General features: G+C 44.1%; 1 protein-coding gene across 4 annotated transcripts in view; it reads right to left on the bottom strand.

The window, feature by feature from the left end:
• The window catches only part of Tspan2 (tetraspanin 2), a 41,996-nt gene extending 22,045 nt beyond the window's left edge, over positions 1-19,951 (bottom strand). For all 4 annotated transcript variants that reach the window (XM_047521597.1, XM_047521606.1, XM_047521615.1 and 1 more), the window contains exons 1-2: positions 19,809-19,951; positions 4,502-4,604 (exon numbers count right to left, since the gene is read on the bottom strand). In XM_047521597.1, coding sequence (XP_047377553.1) covers positions 4,502-4,604; positions 19,809-19,877 — 172 coding nt within the window. In that variant the 5' untranslated portion in view covers positions 19,878-19,951. The remainder of the gene's footprint in view (positions 1-4,501; positions 4,605-19,808) is intronic.
• Between the last annotated feature and the right edge of the window lie 248 nt (positions 19,952-20,199).

The following is a 20,199-nucleotide window of genomic DNA, read 5'->3' as shown; positions in this document are numbered from 1 at the left end:
TTGTAGAGCGAGTTCACCCTTCTGCTTAACACAAAAATCTCCTGAAGTAGTAAAACACCCAATTCTGATTTTTGTCACAGTAGTGGTAAAATACCAACATAAAGGACAGTTCATTTTCTTCTGTGGGAGTCTGTTCAACTTTTTTGAGTTATCCTATCATTAAAAAGATTTTTCTTATGTTGAATCCAAATCTGTACCTGTGAAATTGCTGTAGTACTTTGTTTCTGGAGCAATACAGAGAGGCTACTTGGGGGCTGACTTCCATTCCCTCGCTGATTGCACAGAGGCATCTGTCTTCAGTAACTCACCTAAAAATCATGAATCATCACTGCCAGGCTTGGCTCTTTCTATCACTGATATCTTGTGCCATTTGGAATCCTTCTGTTCCTGAGTTTGATTAGTTAGGTTTCGTTGTGGACAATGTTTCTTATCTTTCTGTTTTTCTTTATAATTCTCATTGCAACCACTATGGGTTATACCCTTATTTCTTCAAGCCTGACTATATCAATAACCTACCTTTTTTGTTTGTTTGTTTTGTGCCTCCCCTCTTATTCCTCTGTTGCCAGAACAATTCCTTTAGATTGCAGTGCAGGTCCCACCAGGTGCCAAGCCCCATATTATCTATTGCTTACCAAATTAACCATGACATTCAAGGCCCTTTATACCTGTTTTCCTTCCCTCTCCAAGTAAGTAATCTTCCTTCCCACCATGCCCCACTCCTCACTCCTGAAAGAGCCTTCCTGCAGTCTGGGCTTGCTCATCGCTGGCCTGGACACAAACCTTGTGTGTTCTTGACCCTCAGCCTTTGCAGTCCCCATCCTTCCTCCTCTCCAGTCTAGTTTTCAAACTCTAACTCAAATCCTTTTTGCTTTACCAGTTTACAATGACCTTTGATGCTCCCACTGCAAATACTACTTAGTCAGTACCTAGTAACACACTAACTTAAATTTAAGTTGTTAAGACTATGAGTCTTTTCCAAATACACTGCAAGTCATGTGGAGGCAGTTATAGCATTCTTATATTTTTGTGTGTGATGCCCAGCTTCTGAGCCTATAATGTTGGCTGGAGGATTATATTTAGGTTATATTTTTTTCTCAAATGAAGGAATCTACAAAAAAATGGGAATACAGATTACTGGAAAACATAACTATGTTCACATAAAACCAAACATTTAGTCAAATCCAAAAAATTAAAATAATCATGGAAAGATTTTAAAAAAATAAATAGATATTTATCATTGAGAGGGATATAGTACATGGTCTTTTAAAATGGGGTTTCTTCACTATTGCTAAAAATGTCCAGAAGAAGTACATTTCTTTACTGTTGCTAAAAAATGTACAGTTTTATCTTAAAGTACATTTTAGAGCTTGAAATCCTTTACCTGCAAACTTGGCAGTGAAGGTGAGTGGGTAGCTGGCATTTAATTATTGCCAAACAACTGGAAGGAGACTTTGTGAATGGAACTGAACTGGTTGGTGTCTTCTCAAGTGTTCCTTCTAACTAAGGGTGAACTCCTCCCCATTGCCCTGAACAATCAGCCATATTCCCCATAGATGAGGTAAAAGATGGTGGCTGCCTGCTCTGTTTTGCCAAATCCCAATTCAGAGCCATGAATAAAAAGCCTTCCCTAACTCAATCTATCCCAAACTACCTGTCCTTGGGAGCCTCACGGGAGCAGCCTCCACCTGGGGTTTCCCACCAGCCTGTGCTCTCTCTCCTAGATTCAGTGGTTAGGTACCACTCATGCAGCGTCTACCATATGCTTGTGACTGTTATTTGCTCTTGATTATTGACGACTTCCTCTCCCTATGTCTGGAGAGGCAAGAAGCCTATTTAACATGAGATTAAGTGGAATTTTGTTAAAACTGAATTCCCAAAATTGTGGGGAATGCTATGCAATTGGTAGCTTCTAGAATATCAGCAACATGAGTGTTATGGTTTAGATATGAGGTGTCCCTCAAAAGCTCACGTGTGAGACAATGCAGGAATGTTCAGAGGTGAAATTAGATTATGAGAGATATAAACTAATCAGTAGATTAATTCACATGAATGGATTAACTGTGTGGTAACTGAAGGCAGGGAGGGTGTGGATGGAGGAAGTAGATCACTAGGGGTGTGCCTTTGGGGTTTACACTTTGTCCCTGTTGAGCAGCGGTCTCTCTGCTTCCTGGCTGTCATATTCTGAGCTGCTTTCTCTGCCAAGCCCTTCTGCCATGATGTTCTGCCTCATCTTGGGCCCCAAGCCATAGAGTCAGCTGACCATGAACTAAATTTTTGAAACTGTGAGCCAAAATAAACTTTTCCTCCTCTAAGTTGTACTTGTCAGATATATTTCTCACAGTAGCACAAAGGCTACTAAAACAGTGAGGGAAAATTCATTTCTTCCCCACTCTGTCCTCTGCTTGATCCTGGTGACCCTAATCAAGGGCTCACCAATTATTGAAGGCGACAGAACAAGGGTGGGTTAAGCTTGTCCTTGGAACACTTGAGGGCTTCTCTGGAATAGCAAAATGCTTCTTGAGAAGTTTTCAGAGCCAGGAGTCCCTTAAGGAAGAATATTTGAAGTATATGTTTGCTAGCTTTGACGGAAGTGTGTGTACCACCTGAGAGTTGTGTGGATAGAAAAGAGCATTTTAGGGTTAAGTCTTCAGCAGATTCCTTTGCTTTTTCCTTGCCACAAAATGCCAATCTCGTCCAAGTGTCAGAAGCCTTCTGGGGAACCTGGGCCCTGCTCCAGGCCCAGACATGAATATCAATCAATCAGAGAGCCAGTCACAGTAATTCTTTTCTTGGCCATGATTGGTTTAGGCATAGATACAGTATAAATCTGGCCAATAAGATGCAAGGGGAAATGTGCTTTTCAGGAGACTCCTGAAAATGATTTCATTTATTCCTAAAAAGGGCCATATGAAGTGAAAATTGCTTTTGTTTTTCTTGTTTGGACGTTGTTGTCTGAGGATACAATGTTTGGAGCCACTGCAGCTATCTTGGAATCACAAGGCAATATCTGAGGATGTGCAGAGGATGGCAGAATGGAGAGAAGAAAAGGACCTGGGTCCTCGATGACTTTGCTGAACCCTGAACTAATTCTGGAAATTCCCCATCTCCAGACTTCTTTAACCACATTTCATCAATTTTTTAGTTTTTTTTTAAAGCATTTATCAATTCTGAGATTAGGATTCATCTTTTATAGTATATGATAATTAAATTGGCAGCATTTTTTTTCATAATGTAACCTAAAGTTATTGGGTGTTTTACCAAAAAATAAAACAAAATGAAACTACATGTAAGATTTCATGAAATGTAGAATGGTCTTATTATTATTCCTCTTTAGTAGATTTTCTGCTACTTTTCTTTGTAAGTATCATAATTAATATGGCTGCTCTCCTCACAGGAGGATTTTGTGTGTGGAAGGTGTTTGGTTGAGGAGGTGGCCCAGCCATGATTTGTCCTTCATAAGGACACCCATGGCTCTAAGTGGGGCCTGGGCTCTTTCTCTCTGGAAAGAGATTCAGGGAAAGAGATTCTACTCTTCTGAGGCTGTGGAGCCAATGACCTGTACAGTCTCCTCCCTCTCCCCAGGCATAGATGTCACAAAAAGCAATCCAAGTTTACTCTGTGGTTGGTGGGGTTCTTAAAACAGTCAGTCAGTGATGGGGGTTAATTACACTGACAATGGGCTTGGACTTTTTGAAATCTAGAGTCCATGTCCACTTAGCTGGAGAATGGGAAATGGCTCCAGCAGAGGCTGGAAACAGGGAACTAAGTGCATGGCCACAGTGTGTAGTCCTGTCTTCTCATTGTCTCTGTTGGAGGTTGTACCCCACCCCAGACTCCTCATCCCCTTCCTACTGCTGGCAGAAGGCGGAACTACTGACCCTCTCACTGATGCCTCTCCTCCAGGGCTAGTCCTCTTGTCCTCTGCCTCCCATTCCCTCCCTCCATCCCTTCCCTTCTTCCTCCCCTCCTCTCCGCAGTCCCTAGTCATGGTGGGACTGGAATTAGCACCTCCAAACCTTGAATGTCTCTCTTCATTTTGATTTACACTCTCCTCCCATGCAATTTGAAATACAAAAATCACAAAATAAAATCCTGACTCTGTAGGGGCACCATGTCACCCTGGATGGACTAGTGAATAACAGACTTACCCATTTTCCTCAGGGGCAAAGGAAATTTTCTAACTCTTTGAAATGAATTCTCATTACATTTCCTTGAGATTTCTTTTCTTTTACCCAACAGGTCAATCTTGCTGCACTGGCCTTCCTTCACTTTGGAGAGTGGAGGAATGGTCATTTGAGGGAGAAGCTGAAGCAAGGTCCCATCTACCTGTCTTCCCTGTGCACGTCACAGAGGGCCTGGAGGAGCACAGGGTCTCTGGTGTTGGCTCCTGTCTCTTCCCTGCCCCTCCACGCCCCCCTTTCCCATCAAAACCCAAGCATAGGCTCTAAGTCTCTAGGCTACCCTAACTGAGCTAAAGCTTAGGGAAGCTGAAGTCACTCACCCATGTAGAAATACTCTGGGGACTTGTCCTCCGACGACAAATCCTTTATGGTGCCTCCAAATCGAAACCATAGTCCAAAAGCAATGACGGCTGACCCGGCCAGCTGCAGGGCAAATGACATCGCATTTACAATGGAAGGGGAGAGGGTGTGTGCAGACACACCAGCAGGTGCAGGCGCAGACAAGGGGTCACCCCTTTTGACATCACCTAGTCCACCCTTCACCTCTTATAATGGAGGAAAGCGGGGCTCAGAGAGGTGGAAACATGTGCTCAAGCCCCTCAGGGCCTGGAAATGATGAGCGAACTAGTCTCTGCTGATTCCCAGTGCAGGGCAGTCCTTGGCGCCTGGCTTCCCAGTGGTTATGGGGCGCACATGGTAGGAGGGACATCTCAGAAACACTGTTCTAATAATGTCCCCCTGGAAGCATCTGCTCCCTGTCATATTGTTCTTTGCTGGTTTGTTGGACCTCATCACCCACACCACAGTGAGAGGTGACCCGGTCTCAGGTGTCAGGTCACCAAGAGCAAGATGAACTCCAAGACCTGGGGGAACTCACTTTTCTAAGTTAGAAGAAAATGCACCAAGCTTCAAACCCACCCACACCTCATGATGTGCACTCTCCAATTAGAATGTCCTTTCAGGGCTTCTGTAACCCTCTCTTCCGCAGTCCTGTGTGGTGGTCACTACCAGGCCCCTGCCTGGGAATGAGGTAGGGAACCTGGCTTTTTTTTTTGGTAACTATTTTGAGTTTCCATGGAAAGTGAGAGAGGAAAAAATAATTTTCTGAAACAGCGTGGTCTGTGCTGTGTGGCTCATGGAGAGGCTGGGTGGTTGGCGCAGGCGGTGGCTGGGCAGGCTGGCAGCTGGTAGAGTCATCACCCGCTCCCTCCCCCGCCTCTGAAGGTTGCTGTGGGGCTCAACATTAAAGCCAGAGCCTTTTCTGCCACTGCAGGACTGTCACTGCTGCAGGCTCCTGCCCCGGTGTTCTCAAATTTCACTGTATCAATCAATCAACACATATTTACTGGGCACCTTCTGGGCACAAGGCATGATGGGAAAATAAGCAGAAATGTAAAAATAGCCTCCAGCTTCTGCCACCCTGTCCAGTCTCTGTTGGGCTGCCCCAGCTTATCACCAGACAAGCAATTCGGAGTCTACCCCTGCAGGAACAGAGAAAAGCACACCCGGGTGCTGGTGACATGAGGATAGAGGATGAAAATCACAGAGGCAGAGGTTTAACAGGGAAAAATCAAAGTCAGGGTTACACCAGAGACCTTTGTATACGGGTTCCTTTATCTTGTGGGCAGCTTGCAAAGGACCTGGTGCTATCTGGCTGGGTTTATATCAAAACTTTATCCCCCTTCACCTTCTGTCCCCCAGGGCCAATTCCCTCCTCCCTGGGGTTTCTTCAGAAACTGCACAACTTTAGTGAGGAGGAGTCAGTTTTACCAGCTGGACTCTCCCCATGTGGAATAACAGTTTCCAGCCTCAGAGGAAAGCACTAATTGAATAATGTGAGGGGCAGCTAAAGGAACAAGGCACAACCAGCTTTGAAAAATTTCTGCATTTAAAAAAATAGTAGCATGGCTTGAAAACATGGAAAGAAGTCATGTTAAAGTATTTATAATATTTGTTATTGAAGAGAGATTATAGGTGACTTTCTTTTAACCTTAAAAATATAGTTTTAGAAAAGCTTTACATAGTAGTTTTTTAATCAGAAAAAAAATGGTGAGAGTCTGCTTTCATTGTACTTTACCTTGGAAGGAAACCAGTTTTGGGACCTTGTGTTGCTGTGTAGAAAAGAGGGTGCTGCCCTCAGTCATGTGCCATCCCTAGAAGCATCCAGGGGGCTGCCTGGGACAAGTTGCCCAGCAAAATCTGACAGGCAACCTTACCACTCTCTTCTCTGCAGTGACCTGATGGAGTTTCCAAATACAAAGCAAAATCTATTGACAGAGGCACCAGGCCAAAGCCAGTAGCCACCAAGCAGACTATGGAGGAGGTGACTGGTCCCAGGGACACCCTACCATGAGGCCACATTTTTGGAATCTCTGTACACAAACTCTAATTTATAGCTGTCTGGGATCATCCTCCCAGACGGAATACATTTGTCCAGTCCTGGCACGGATGTGTTTGATGCATAATGGAAAATTAAAAGAGAGGTTGCAATTTAAAGCCAAAGGGAAAAAATCTGCGCTTGCTCATCCACGCCCCAACCCCCAAACCACATGGGTTTCCTCCTGGTTCAAGGAACTGTGGCTTAGCTGAATGTCATCACTGTGTGGAAGGGAATCCTCCCAGTGTGCTGCTAGCTGGCCAGGGCAGATGTTGTGATAAGAAACAGAATGGGCATTGCTTTGGAAAGAGGCACAGCAGAGACATCGTAGCTCCTTTTGAACTCACTGATCCTGTAAGGCTCATGAAATGCTTTGTGTGTACTGGACTTAGGTTGGTCTACCGAACACTAGAAATTGTTCCTCAAAAGTTCATGTCAATTGCAGTCCAGTCAGGATCAATGCAAGTAAATCTGGTGTCCCTAAATTCACATTACTCTGTGTTCCATAGAGGATGGTCTCTCCAGTGTCCTGAGGGAAGCCTTCAAGCCCCTGTAATCCTAAACTACCAGGCCAAAACTCCCCTATGCCATAATTCTCTCTTCTTTTAATCTTAGTCCATTTTTTGCATTTAGACATATCTGCACCTCAATCAGGGTTAAAACAAGGAATAAGAGGTTGCTCCTTTTTCTTCCTTTTCTTCGTTTGCCCCTACACTCATCTCCTTTTACTTCCTCCCTTTCTTCCTTGAATGTTTATTCATTGGGAATCAACTCTGATCCAGGCTAGTCAGCTATTGCCCTTGGCATCAGGGAAACAAAAAAGGTGGGGATCACAATTCAACATGGAAGAGAATCAATTGCATGAAGTAATAAATGCAATAAGATGCAGGAAGCGAGCTGATGAGGAAGAGCATGCACACTGCCAAGGGATCGTGCAAAGCACAACCACTGGTGTGCAAAAATATACAAAAGTTCACTTTTGATTTACACCTGAAGAGTGAGTCAAGTCACTGATCAGAGAACTGGAGGGCGGCGAGAGCTCGGGGCAGAGGAGCACAGGGAAGGGCTTTATTTCCTTACCCTGATGCTGTGTTGGGGAAAGAGAGGGGTCTAGGGGAGGCCAGAGTCTGGGCTTTAGCGGGGAGCTATGACAGTCATGACTCATGGGTTCTGCCTGGCTTAGTACCATCTTGGGAAGTCCAAGAGCCTTGAGTGAAGAAGAGATGGAGACCCTTCTTTTTATGGTGGCAGATAGAGCAGCGTGGAGTCAAAGATAAAGGCCTGAGTGGGAGGACTGGAGAGAGAACACTAGGGAGCAGAGTGGATGTGGACAGCTGAGAGGACCAGAAAGAATTCACTGTACCATTTGAAGAACTTTGCTGAGGGCTGTCCGGCTTCTAGGGTCAGTACTGCTCCCTGTGCCTTTGGGAGAATTACAACCAGAAATATTATTTTGCAGAAATGGATTTGTTCATACAGCAGTATGATGTTAATCATTAAAAAAAGAAAAATCACTTATTGAGCATAACTGTGAGCCAGGAGCCTAGGACTCAGAGGTGAGGAAGAACCAGTCCTCCTGAGGTTCTCAGGGACTCATGGAAAGCTACTTGGTGGTTCAGGAAAAAATCTATTCCTGTAGATGAGGATCCAATCACAGGACCAGCCTGCTAGAATGCACACAAAAAAGTTGCCAGATAACATCACTTCTTCAGTCAACTCTCCTTTTCTGAAGACCAGTTGTGCACAAGGCACAAAAAATGTGATGAAGTAAGGTTTGAGGGTTACAGTGTGCCCACTACTTAAAAAAACAAAAGACATAAAAGAGAGAAAACAAACAAAAACTCAAAAGGTGAGAAGAAGGCAGTGAAAGGAACAGTGACATATAAACCTAAGCCATTAAACAGGGGATCACCAGATTTTCCTGGGTATGTTATTCCAGTAACTAACCATATTCCAGAGTGTTTTTGCATGACGCAAAATTGCAAATTGTAAGCATATGTCTTTAGAGAAGACAGTATGTATTCTAAAACTAAAGAAGCAGAAGAGAGGAATGAAGACTGATTTAAAGAAGTTTGAAGCAAAGTGGATGGGCAAAGTTTCCTGTAAATAACAGCTATCTGACAAAAGCAAGCCATTTAGCATGAAGCAAAACTTATCTTATGGATTTCAATTTTATTTTACTTCATTATTTTCACTTTCCTGGGCTTGTTGATAAAATGTCCTATCCTGAGGACATATTTTTTCACTTAAAAACAAAAATCGTTTTGTGAATCAAGAACATGGTCCCCTGTGATAGTCCAGCTGGAGGCAGGTAGTGCTGAGATGCAAAAATGCAGAGACCACTCCCTGGTTCAGGCTCCTCCTGTCTGCCCAGCCTTCCCCTCCTGGACACAGGCCAATCTGAATCACAAAGAGCAAGTGCATGGTACTGCTGGCAAGGAAACCAGCAGAAAAACCCCTTTCTGGGTCAAAAGCATCCCCAGAGAAAGTTCTAGACAGTACATATGCTTACACCTAGCTAGGAACCCAAAGAATGATCCTCAGAGGCCCTAGCCACAGTTTCAGTTCCTTCTTCCACTTGGAGGCTGCTACTCTTGCTGTTTCCTGAGCCAGAATGCTCTCCTCCTTCCCCCACCAGACTGACACCCACTCAGTGCTCAGCTCTCCTGTCATTTGGGGAAGACTACCCTGGCCTAGTTATTTGCCTTCCTTCATAGCACATGTAACCATTTCTATTTAAATATTTCTGTGATTTTTTCAAAAAGGCCTGATTTCTGTAAGGACAGGGATGGGGGCTGTGATGCTGAGAACAAACCTCTCTCTCTGGCCTTGCAGAATGGGCCCCCAACGGACACATGTCAATGAAAGAACTGAAGACCTACAAAAGGTGCCATTTAGTCTACACTACGCACAGAATTGTGACCCCTCACCCCACAATCCACATGTTGCAGCCCTACCTCCCCGTGCGATGGTATTTGGAGATGAGGCCTTTGGGAGAGAATCATATGAGAATCATATGATACTATGAGGGTGGGACTAGTTTCCTCATGAGAAGAGACACCAGAAAGCCTGCTTTCTCTCCCTCTGCCATTGAAGATCCAGTGACAAGGTACTACCAGCACACCAGGGAGAGTGTTCTAATTGAGACCTGACTATGCTGCCACCCTGACCTCAGACTTCAACCTCCAGAACTGGGAGACATACATTTATTTCTGTTGTTTAAGCCACCAAGTCTTTCTTTTTTTCTTTTAGTGCTAGGGATTGAACCCAGAGCCAGGTCTTTCTTTCTTTCTTTTCTTTTTTTTTTTTCCTTACGTCATCCCAAGTTGACAGGAGCAATTGTGAACAACCTCCCTCACAGCTCTCCAAGGATAGACTTCACAAAGGCCTATTTTTTCAAATTCATCTGCACCTGGGAAGGTGTAGCATGGCCCATTCACAGACGCACAGGCAGAATCTGGCATATGGAGGGGGAACAAATTGACTTTGGGGCTGAGTGACAGCAGCTTCCTAAGCCTCCCCTAACATCACACTGCAACACAATGTTGAATATACACAGCAAAACAGTTGCCATGGAAAAAGAAAACCATTGGAGTACGTGGCATCAGTTCTGTTTCCCTGAGCCTGAGGTGACATGTAAGAGTAGGTCTATGCATGTCTGTTAGTGGCAAGGGGAGGGGCAAATGAACACTGCAAATGGTTACAGACACACACACACACACACACACACACACACACACACACCCCACTGCATGAGAATGAAAGAATATACAAAATCAATCCTGTGTTCTTGCTTCTCCAGGATGAACACCATGTATATATACCACCCAGTTCATTTGTTACTTTCTTCTTTGGGATGAAGTCACACAGAGTTGGAAGTGACACTTTCATCCTAGGGTTTTCATTAAATGCTTTCAAGCTAATACTTGCTCTCAGTGGCAATTATCATCCTAGATAGAATTGTAATGAGCACTCACTCAAGATACTTGATCTGATTGAAACCCCATTATGATGCCATGAGGGTAATGCAGCCTCCGCCTTTTAGCAGGCAGATGTCAGAAGTACATTTGCTTTAGAAGATGATACTAATTTTCTCAAAGTGGAAAACTGGCTTCCAAGACTTTCATCCTATTATGCACTGAAAGCAAGACCAGGATTTAGATGGTACTTTCTCAAAATCAAGGATTTTATCAGAAAAATACAAGAGCTGAATGTCATATGACATTTACACCACATGTCCCTGAGGGAACTTGCTGCCCTGGCCTCAACATCAGGACCAGGTGAAGTGGAACTGGAGGCAGGACCAGGATGGCAGGTGATGGTGAGAAGCCTCTGATAATACACAACCAGTCTGGAAATACACAGCTGCTCCATAAGGTATCAGTGTGCCAGATTTCCCCTATTATTTTCTTCTTAGAATTTCGTTAAGAACAGGCTAATGCTAAGAAAGACTCCTTTCAGGTAAGAGTATAGCTTCATGATTAATCAATGCTTAATTCATTCTCTGTGCTGATAGAAGTGTGCTCCAATTTAAAATCTGATAGAATCAGGAGTGTTCTGTTCATATTTGGGCTATTTGTTCCAAACACATGTGCTTGTTGAGGTTTTTATAAAGTTAACTTTCCTGGATCAACTGTTTATCAGAGAAGCAGTTTAGAAGTGCTGCGGGGAAGGAAAATAAGCTGGGGTAAAAAGTTTGCTGTGAACCATAAAGCAGATAATTTACTTCTAGATGTCGAAAAATGTATTTATGCAGTGGTTACACTTAACACCTTTTATCTTAAAGGAAATGCAGGGAAAAGGAGAAGGAGTGGAGGAAACAGCAAGAATTATGAGAAAGTTGATGGCTGCTTAGTTTTCTCTATATAGCAAAATGAATGTCACAGACTACCAGCTAATTATCTGGTGAGCAGATGGTTTTATCAAGTGAAGGTCAATTATACACAGGTCTAAAATCCAATCTACCAGGCCACAGAAGTGAATTAAACTAAGTGTCTGCCTTACCTCATCTAGAGGAGTAACTATGGGTGGAGAAGACAAAAATGATCTTTTCTAAGTTCTCTGCATTGCCTCCTAATAGCATCCATCTGGGTTTTATACTAGGCTCACCCTTTTATTACATATTTATTTTGGGGGCCAAAGTGACCACTCATCTATATAGACATGACATCTCATCTTTATAGAGCTTTATATTAGCAAAGTCATTAATTAATATTTGTTTTGGCCAAAATTCTTCCAGGTGATTGAGGGGACTACTTCTGAGCAGACAGAATTCTTAACTATTGATCAATAATAGTGATAGTTACCCAGTTTTAATTGTTACAGAGAAACAACAGCAGAAAAAAATATTTCAGGTAGAACTCAGGAATAACTAAAATACTTCATTTAGGAAAATGTTAGCTTGGATGTAGTTTAGTAGAAATTATGAAAGCTCAGGCTGGTGTTCTATAGACAATTTTTCTTAACATTCATTTTACAAGAGCCCGTTTGAGGTCAGGAAGGTGTAGCATGGCCCATTCACAGATGCACAGGCAGAATCTGGCATATGAAGGGGGAACAAATTGACTTTGGGGCTGAGTGACAGCAGCTTCCTAAGCCTCCCCCAACATCATGTTGCCTCTGTAGTGGGGGTGGGGACTTTGTCATCCCTGCTCAATTACCTTGTACCCTCTTTTCAAGATGATTCTTTTCCAATCACCATCACAATGGAGAGAAGGGAGCTTGGTACATGTTTTGGAAAGTTTGCCACCTGAACTTCTAATTTTACCTCTTCTGAGTGTTCATACTGAATAACTGATGCCTGTACATCCACTTGTACAGACAGCACTGGGGCACAGGGGAGTTATCATGGTCAAAACGGGGGTTCGAGTCAACTGGATTGAATCAGGCTGTGCACTTACTAATCCTGTGACCCTCATACAAGCCACTTAACGTCTATTACTCTCAGCTTCCTCATTTGCAAAGCAAAAAGTAATAGTACTGCCTTAAGAGATTAACCAAGTTCATGTTACACACTTGAATGGTGAGTGCCCAGCACTTAGTCTTATTACCTTGCTAGACTCATTAATGTTACATTCAGACCCAAAACTTAATCTTAATCCCATGGTACCAGTAACTTAGCTGTCTGCCATCTTCTGACTTTTGTTGACACTATGCTCCCACTTTCCATGACAGCTGAAATTCCCTTGAATTTTCTAAACTATCTATACCAGAAAACCAGTGACCTTTTACAGAAGCTATATCCCCTTTTCTCTAGTTTTAGTTTAAGACCCAGTAAGAGGAAAATATGTATTTATGAGAAAAAATAATTTTATGTAGGTTAGAGCTGTCCAATAGAAATTTCTCCAATGATGTAAATGTTCTCTATTTGTGCCATCCAATACTGTAGCCACCAGTCACCAATGGCTATTGAACACTTGAAATGTGGCTAGTGAGACTGATGAAATGAATATTACATTTTACTTAACTCGAATTGATTTAAGTTTAAATAGCCACATGTGCTCAGCAGCACAGTCACTGTATTGGACAGTGCGTGTCTAGAAGTCATGTGTATGTCTGAGCTTCAGCCTTTATACTTGGAGTAGTTAAGAGCATGGACTCTGGAGCCACACACCAAAACCCAGCTTTGCCACTGGCTAGCTCTGCAACCTGTGCAAGTCTCTTAAGCTCTCTCTACTTCTGCTTCCTCATATGTAACCTGGGGATGATAATAGCTTTTATTTCATAAGATAATTGTGAGGATTAAAAAAACTCATACAAAAATGTGCTTAAGAGAACAGGAAGCACATAGCTTACTATCCTTTTTTTTCCAAGTTTTTGCTACTGAAAATAATTTATGAAACTGTCTCTTAATACACACTGTCAATTTCCATCTTTTCTTCTGCCTTAAAATGATCACTGAGTGTTCTCAATATTTCTCTTGCTTCTTCCATATGTCAGGATATTTCTTTTTAAATATTTTTTTTAGTTGTAAATGGACACAATATCTTTTTATGTATTTGTTTTTATGTGGTGCTGAGGATCAAACCCAGTACTTCACACATGTGAGTCAGGCACTCTACCACTGAGCTACAATGTCTACCGAGCCCGATGTCAGGGTATTTTATTCATCTTTTCACACCTACATTTCTGGAATACATAAAAACTAAATCTAACACTGGATTTAGTCACCCTGGGTCACAGACTTCACACTAGTATCATTTCTTATACCCTATATTACCCTTGCTTCCAAAAGTAACTACAGTGGGGAGAAAAAGGGATTTAAAATCACAAGACCTGGGACATACTACCTACTCTGCCTGACTTGGTTTCTATATTTGTAAAATGGGGGCAATTATATTATTCAATGGTTTTGTTGTGATTCACAATCAGATGGGATAATGCATGTGAAAGCATTTTGTAAACTAAACGTATAAATGTTCATTGGTATTGTTCTTTTGCTCCCAAAGCCAAAGAGGGTGTAAAGGTAGGCCAAGGTAAACTCCATTCATCTGTAACATGTGCTCTTAGCCCTTTGGATATCCCCATCTTACTGACCTCATTCCTTCTCCTTAATCTCTTAGTGACCATGACACAATTTGTTTCAATGATCGGTATAACATCACTTGCTTTAGAAGAAAGGCATGGTTGTGATATTGTTGACATTAACATTGGAGGATGGAGGTTATATTCTCTTTTGTTGCACATGGTTGGAGAATCAAGGAATTTCAGGGATGACGTTCTAGAAAAAGTGAAATGCAATGGATGATGGTAATTCTAGAAACCATCAAGGATTAATGTGAAAAAAACAGAATATGAAAATAGCAGTGGTAAAGTGGTAACTGGAATTAAAAGCACTGCCAAGAGCAAGCCAAGAAGAAGGAACTTTCTGCCTCAACCAGAAGTGAGTGTGGCTGGTAGGTATCGATCTCTTCAAGTCACGTCTGAAACAGTGGTTCTCAAAATGTGTTCCTAGAGCTGCAGTGCCAACATCACCTGGGGGCTTGTTAGGGATGCAGACCTACTGAATCAGAATATGTAACTGAACGAGGGCTGGGGTGGTCTGTGCACATCCATGTCTGAGAGGCTTTGATCCCAAAAGCTTTCCCATGCCTCCTGTTGGCTTCCAACGGTGGCACAGACACAGGGCAGGTGACAAACAGCTCTGCTCTGGGGTCAGTGAACACAGCCCTGTCAGTTGAAGCCTACTAGGTGCTGAGGGAATAGAAGAAGGGGATGCTAGTATGACACAATCCCTGCTTTCAAGGAGCAAAGACCTGAGAGAGAAGAAGCTATGATCAAGGACAAAATGGAGGCTATAGACGGGCAAGGTGCCTCCTGATTCAGGATATCTCTGAGCTTCCAGCACTTAGCAAGGTATCAGGCACACAACAGGAGCTCAGCACAGGCTTGCTGACTGAATGGATTATAGAAGAGGGACCCTGTCTTTTGACTCCACACCTTTGATAAGCTAAGACTCTTGGCAGTTTGATTGGTTGGACGTGGGACACCTTGTTTCTTCTTACCTTTTTGGGTCTCACGAAGTCTGGATTCTACTTTCTCAATTTTACCTCTAGTATTCAAATTCAACTATTACTCATATCTTATATTATTGAGTAATTACTATGTGTGAATACATGTGTACCATACTTGATGATCTTACATGTATTAACTCATTTTATTTGCACAAAGATCACAGATCGAAGTGAATACTTTATCATGCCCATTTCACAGATGAGAAAAACTGAGGTTCAAAGAGGTTAAACAACTTGCTCCAGGTCCCCCTAGGCAGTAAATCATGGAGCCAGGAAAATATTCAGGTAGTGTGGGGCCAATATATACCTTCCAGGCTTTGAATTTCCATGCTGTGTAGACCTGTCCATACACTGTAACATAGCTCTGGCTTTCCTAGACTGACCCTATTGTAGACTCCTTGCTCCTCCTAGCAGCACTAGGTCCCTCTGTTCCAGCCTGGTAGGGGCTGACCACTACTGCTCTCTTCCCACCTTGACAAAAATCAGGAATAAAGATTATTCTGTAATGAGGCTGAGCAAATTCTTAATCTGTTTTCTGGGGTGGTCTACCATTTAGGTGGACTCCAAAGGATACGTTCTTCCTTTTTTTTCTCTTTTCTTGAAACCAGTTTCTCCAACAGTTGATTTCTCTGAAGCTACTATTTGACATGTTTGGGAAAGAGGAGAAGGCCACCTCTATAAGATTCATTTGACCTAAGCTGCTTTCACTCCCAAGCCAAAGAGACACCATCTTTCCTACAAGGACCTGTTAAGCATCACCAAGTGAAAAACCCAAAGCTACATTAGTAATGGTAAGAAGGAAAGGAGAGAAACTTCAAACTCGCCATATACGGCATCTGGCTTTCAACAAAGAACTGCCTCGCTTCCTGTTGGACGGTGACAGTGAGCTACTCACTACAGCACAATGATAGGAAAACGCTGAGCAGACAACAATAAACCAAGGAATAAACAGCGCCCAGGTTTTTCTTTAAACCACCATATGTGGCTGGGTGGGTTGTGGTGTTTTATTTATATTGCTATGCAACAGAGAAAAAAAAAACCGAAGGTGATTTCAATGAAAGGCACAGGAAAATACCAAGCTCTCTGACTGCAGGGCCTGAATTTAGACCTGACAGACCTGGGAGGGGTTTCATGATAGACATCAACCATGATATCAGAAATTAATTTAGTAGAGCTAATGGGTGGGCTTTACTTTTACTTTAAAAATTCAGTGGAGAATCCAGGCGGTGGCCCTGGGCCAGGCACTGCTGTGCAGGCTTTGGCAGCATCTAGCTGAATGTTTAGAAAACCAGGAGTACAGCAGAGGGAAACTTTAACCCAGCTGCCTGAAGGAGGTTACAAATCGATCTGTCAAACTGCAGATCAGAAAACCTCTATGCCTGCCCTCTGGCCAATTTCTGACAGGACAGGATATGCTGTCACCTAGGGGGACCTTATACCTCAGAAGGGCAGACATCTAAGGGTGTGTGTGTTACACTCTCAGTCACAGCTGAAGCCTGTCCTTCCAGGAAAAGCCCTCCAACCAGGAAAAAACAACTTCAGAAACTAGGGTGGGGCTTCTCTGGAATCAGGTTCCTTCGGTGACAATGGAGGTAGATATCTAAATAACTTACTCCACACAGTTCTTCCCCCCCTCAAGCATTAGGCACTGGTTTCAGTTTGTCCGTTTCATGTCCGTTTCAACAGACATGTGAAGGTTGCCTCTACCTGCTGCTGTTGCACAGTTCTGTCCCCTGTCCCCTGCAGCCCTGTGGAACTGAAAGAGAGGAAGTTTCCCATACTTCCCTATTGAGCTCGGTCTAAACAACAGCTAGGTATGGAGCAGGCAGAGATAGGGTCAGTTGACAAATGATTATGTAAGTCAGGAATCCAGGCTGTTTTCTAACTGGAGATTAATGCAGCTTCATTAATTCACTCTTATTGAGTGTCTCCTATATGCTGGGCACTATTCTAAATGCTGGGGATACATCTGTAAATAAAACAGAAAAAAAGAAATTCCTGCTCTCAGGGCTGTAAGTTCCAGTGGAGAAAATCTGCAAGTACAAATTAAGAAGATAATGTATAGTTATTCCCAAATGAAGACAAATTGGAAGTCATTTGGCACATGTTTACTATTTGCCAACATTAAGGGAATCAGGGGAATTCAGCTTTATGTTGAATGCTTCCTATGTGCCTGGCACTTAATAATAAATAATAATTAACCTTTTTGAGCTTTAATATGTATAAGGCTCATAAAAGGCAAGGTTGGATAGTTAACATATTTGCTTTTAATGCTCTCAACAACTCTATTTCTCCACTCACACAAATGATAAATCAAGCTGAGAAGTAAAAATAACTTGCTCAAGCACACTCTGCTTAGGATCTCTGCCCTTAAGCCTGACAGCTTCTTTACTCAGATGGTGGCTCACACTCCCCTTGTTCTGCATCTCAGCTGGTGGACGCTGGTTGTTCATCTTTGCCTTAATATCTCCTTTTTCAGGAGACTTTGCAGCCTTCTTACTGTTACTGTGATCCCTTCTCTGAACACCTTAATCAGATCATATATACCAAAGCCATATCTGACCTCAGTGGCTCACACATGGAGGCACTCAAACTTTGCTTTGCTGCTACTTCCCTTCTTTACTGTGTTTATGGTCAACAGTGTGAAATTTGTCACTTGATTATATACTGAACTTTTTCTTGATGGGAGGGTTGTTCTATAGGCATTGGTCTCGTTTCCTCAACTAGATTAGCTGCTTTAGGAAACAATGTTTGCAGTTACAAGTGGTTATTTATTTATAATTTGTTTAGTCATTATTTAATAGTGGCTCTCAAACTTGCACTTGGATCAAAATTACCTGGGTGGCCTGTTAAAATAGATTTTGGGTCCCTCTCCCAGAGTTTCTGATTCAGCAGGTTCAGGATGGGCTGAGAATGTGCATTTCTGACACATTTCCAAGAGATGCTGATGTTGCTGGTCTAGGAGCCACACTTTTGAGAACCACTGGTTAACAGAATGTACCACAGTATTTAAAAGCAAATAGGCAGAGTTTGAGAACCATCTTTGCCACCTGCTAGCTGTGTGACCTTGGGCAAATTAACCTGTTTGAATCTAAGTTTCCTCATTTGTAAAAATGGGAATAACATTGCACACCAGTATTACCATGAAGATGAAGTGTGATAATGAATGTAATGTGGTTAGCCCTGTCCCTGACACATTGAAAACACTCAATAAATGCTTCCAATTATCCCTGGAAAGGCTGGCACAGCATCAAGCATTAAATAAGCACTGAACCCAGACTAAGAACTTCTTTTCAGGCCGATATAAACTTCTTTTGAATTAGTAAGCAGTGAGAGTGAAAGGTGTCACTGCAGTAATGACATCTATAATTAATTAATGGCTTTGAAATTAAGCCAGGCTACTAAAAAATACAAGATAAGGGCCTTGAGAAATGTTCCTCCCTATAATATGCTGGATATAAATGCCCAGGTGTACAAAAGTCACATGTATCTTTAAAATGCAGGGGCTGTTCCTGGGTATCTCCACCGCACATTCCATTGCTGAAAGATGCTGAAGATGGTTATTTGGAAGAGCTTGGAGTTGTTGGAGTCACCCAGACGTCTGGGTTAATGGGTTGGCAGACACAAGCTGAGCCCATTATTCAATAATTAATTACTTGCAGTCATGGGAAGCAACCTCCCCAGAGCAAATGGTTTCAAAGCACCTAAGCCCCCGATGCTCCCTCTGCCCTCTAAAAACCTCTTCACCCAAAGCAGGACCTATATTTTCACTCAGGATCTATTTGAGCAGTTACTGTGGCTGGCATTAAGAAAGCCCAAGAAGGACTGTACAGCAGACAATTTTTAGACCTTTCTCACAGTTCTCCAGGGCCTGGGGCTGAATATCCAGGGAGCTAGGGATGGTGTAGCCTAACTATTCTCTAATAATGCAGAAGACAAGGGTCACAAGCCCTATCTCTCTGCGAACTACTAGTTCCCGGATTGTTGTCAGCTCCACAAAACCCTGCAAAGTTGAATGAGATCATCTCCATTAGCATTAGCATTCAGCTGCGGACAGGGAACTGTGGGGGAGATGCTGCTGCCTCTGGGAAGCCCCTCAGTTCCTCACACCTTTCCCCCAAAAGCACCCCCACCGCCTCATTCACTGGGACACTGTTATAATGTCTAGAAAAAGGGCAATCCTTCCCCACCCCCACAATTTCATTCCTACCCCCAATTTCCTAAACAAACCCTCAGAAGCAGGTGGTGTGTCCACACACTCTGGATGGGGCGCAATCCCACAGGCAGCTCTTGGGCAGGGTTTCCCTTCCAACCCCCTAGCCAGGCGGCCGGGCTCCCGCGGGAAGGCAGAGCGACAGGGGGGTGTGTGTGCATGGGAAGCTGGAGCGGAACGCGGACCGCCAGGGCCGGGAGCCCTCAAGAGGTGAGTGGTTGGGTCCCCGCACCTGGCGTCACTCGCCCGGAGAAAAAACCTAGGCAGAGGGGCTCCTCCCGGGGAAGAGCCTCACGGTGTCTCTGCTTCTCACCGGTTCCCACTGCTCAGCCTTCTCTTTTTTCCATTCCCTCCCCCTCCATCCGTACCCTCTTCTTTGTCTGCCTTCTCGCCTCCGCGGTTGGAACACCCTGCCCTCTCCCAGAGCCAGCTCGGACGCACCGCGGTCATCTCCCCCGAGACCCCGGCCCCGCGCCCGCCGCCAGGCCCCCTGCCCTGCTCGGGCCTGCCCGCTCGGGTCTCACCCAGAACAGCAGGTTGAAGCCGAGCAGCAGGTACTTGATGCACCGCAGGCCCCCGCGGAAGCGCCCCATGCTGTGGCCCAGGCGGCGGGCTCCCGAGTCCCCAGGCCCGCGCTGCGAGCCCGGGGAGCGGCGGGCGCCGGCGGGGAGAGGCGGAGGGGGCGGGCCGCGGGCGGGGCCTGGGGGCGGGGCCTGCGGGGACCCGGAGCGACCAGCTGGCGAGTGGGTGGGGAGGCGAGCAGGGGTGCCGTGGGGGTGCGGATCCCTCCACCCAGGGACTCCCTCCTTTCTTTCTGCGGCGGAGACTACCTTCCTTCCCTCCTCGGGTCCCCGCTCCTGGCGGGTATCCCAGCATCTGCGAGGAAGGAACGTCCACCAGGGACGCGGGACCCAT

The sequence above is a fragment of the Sciurus carolinensis genome, chromosome 1 (genome assembly GCF_902686445.1).
Source record: "Sciurus carolinensis chromosome 1, mSciCar1.2, whole genome shotgun sequence".
Lineage (NCBI taxonomy): Eukaryota > Metazoa > Chordata > Mammalia > Rodentia > Sciuridae > Sciurus > Sciurus carolinensis.
Note: the sequence above shows the minus strand (reverse complement) of the source record. Positions and strands in the feature narration are given on the sequence as shown.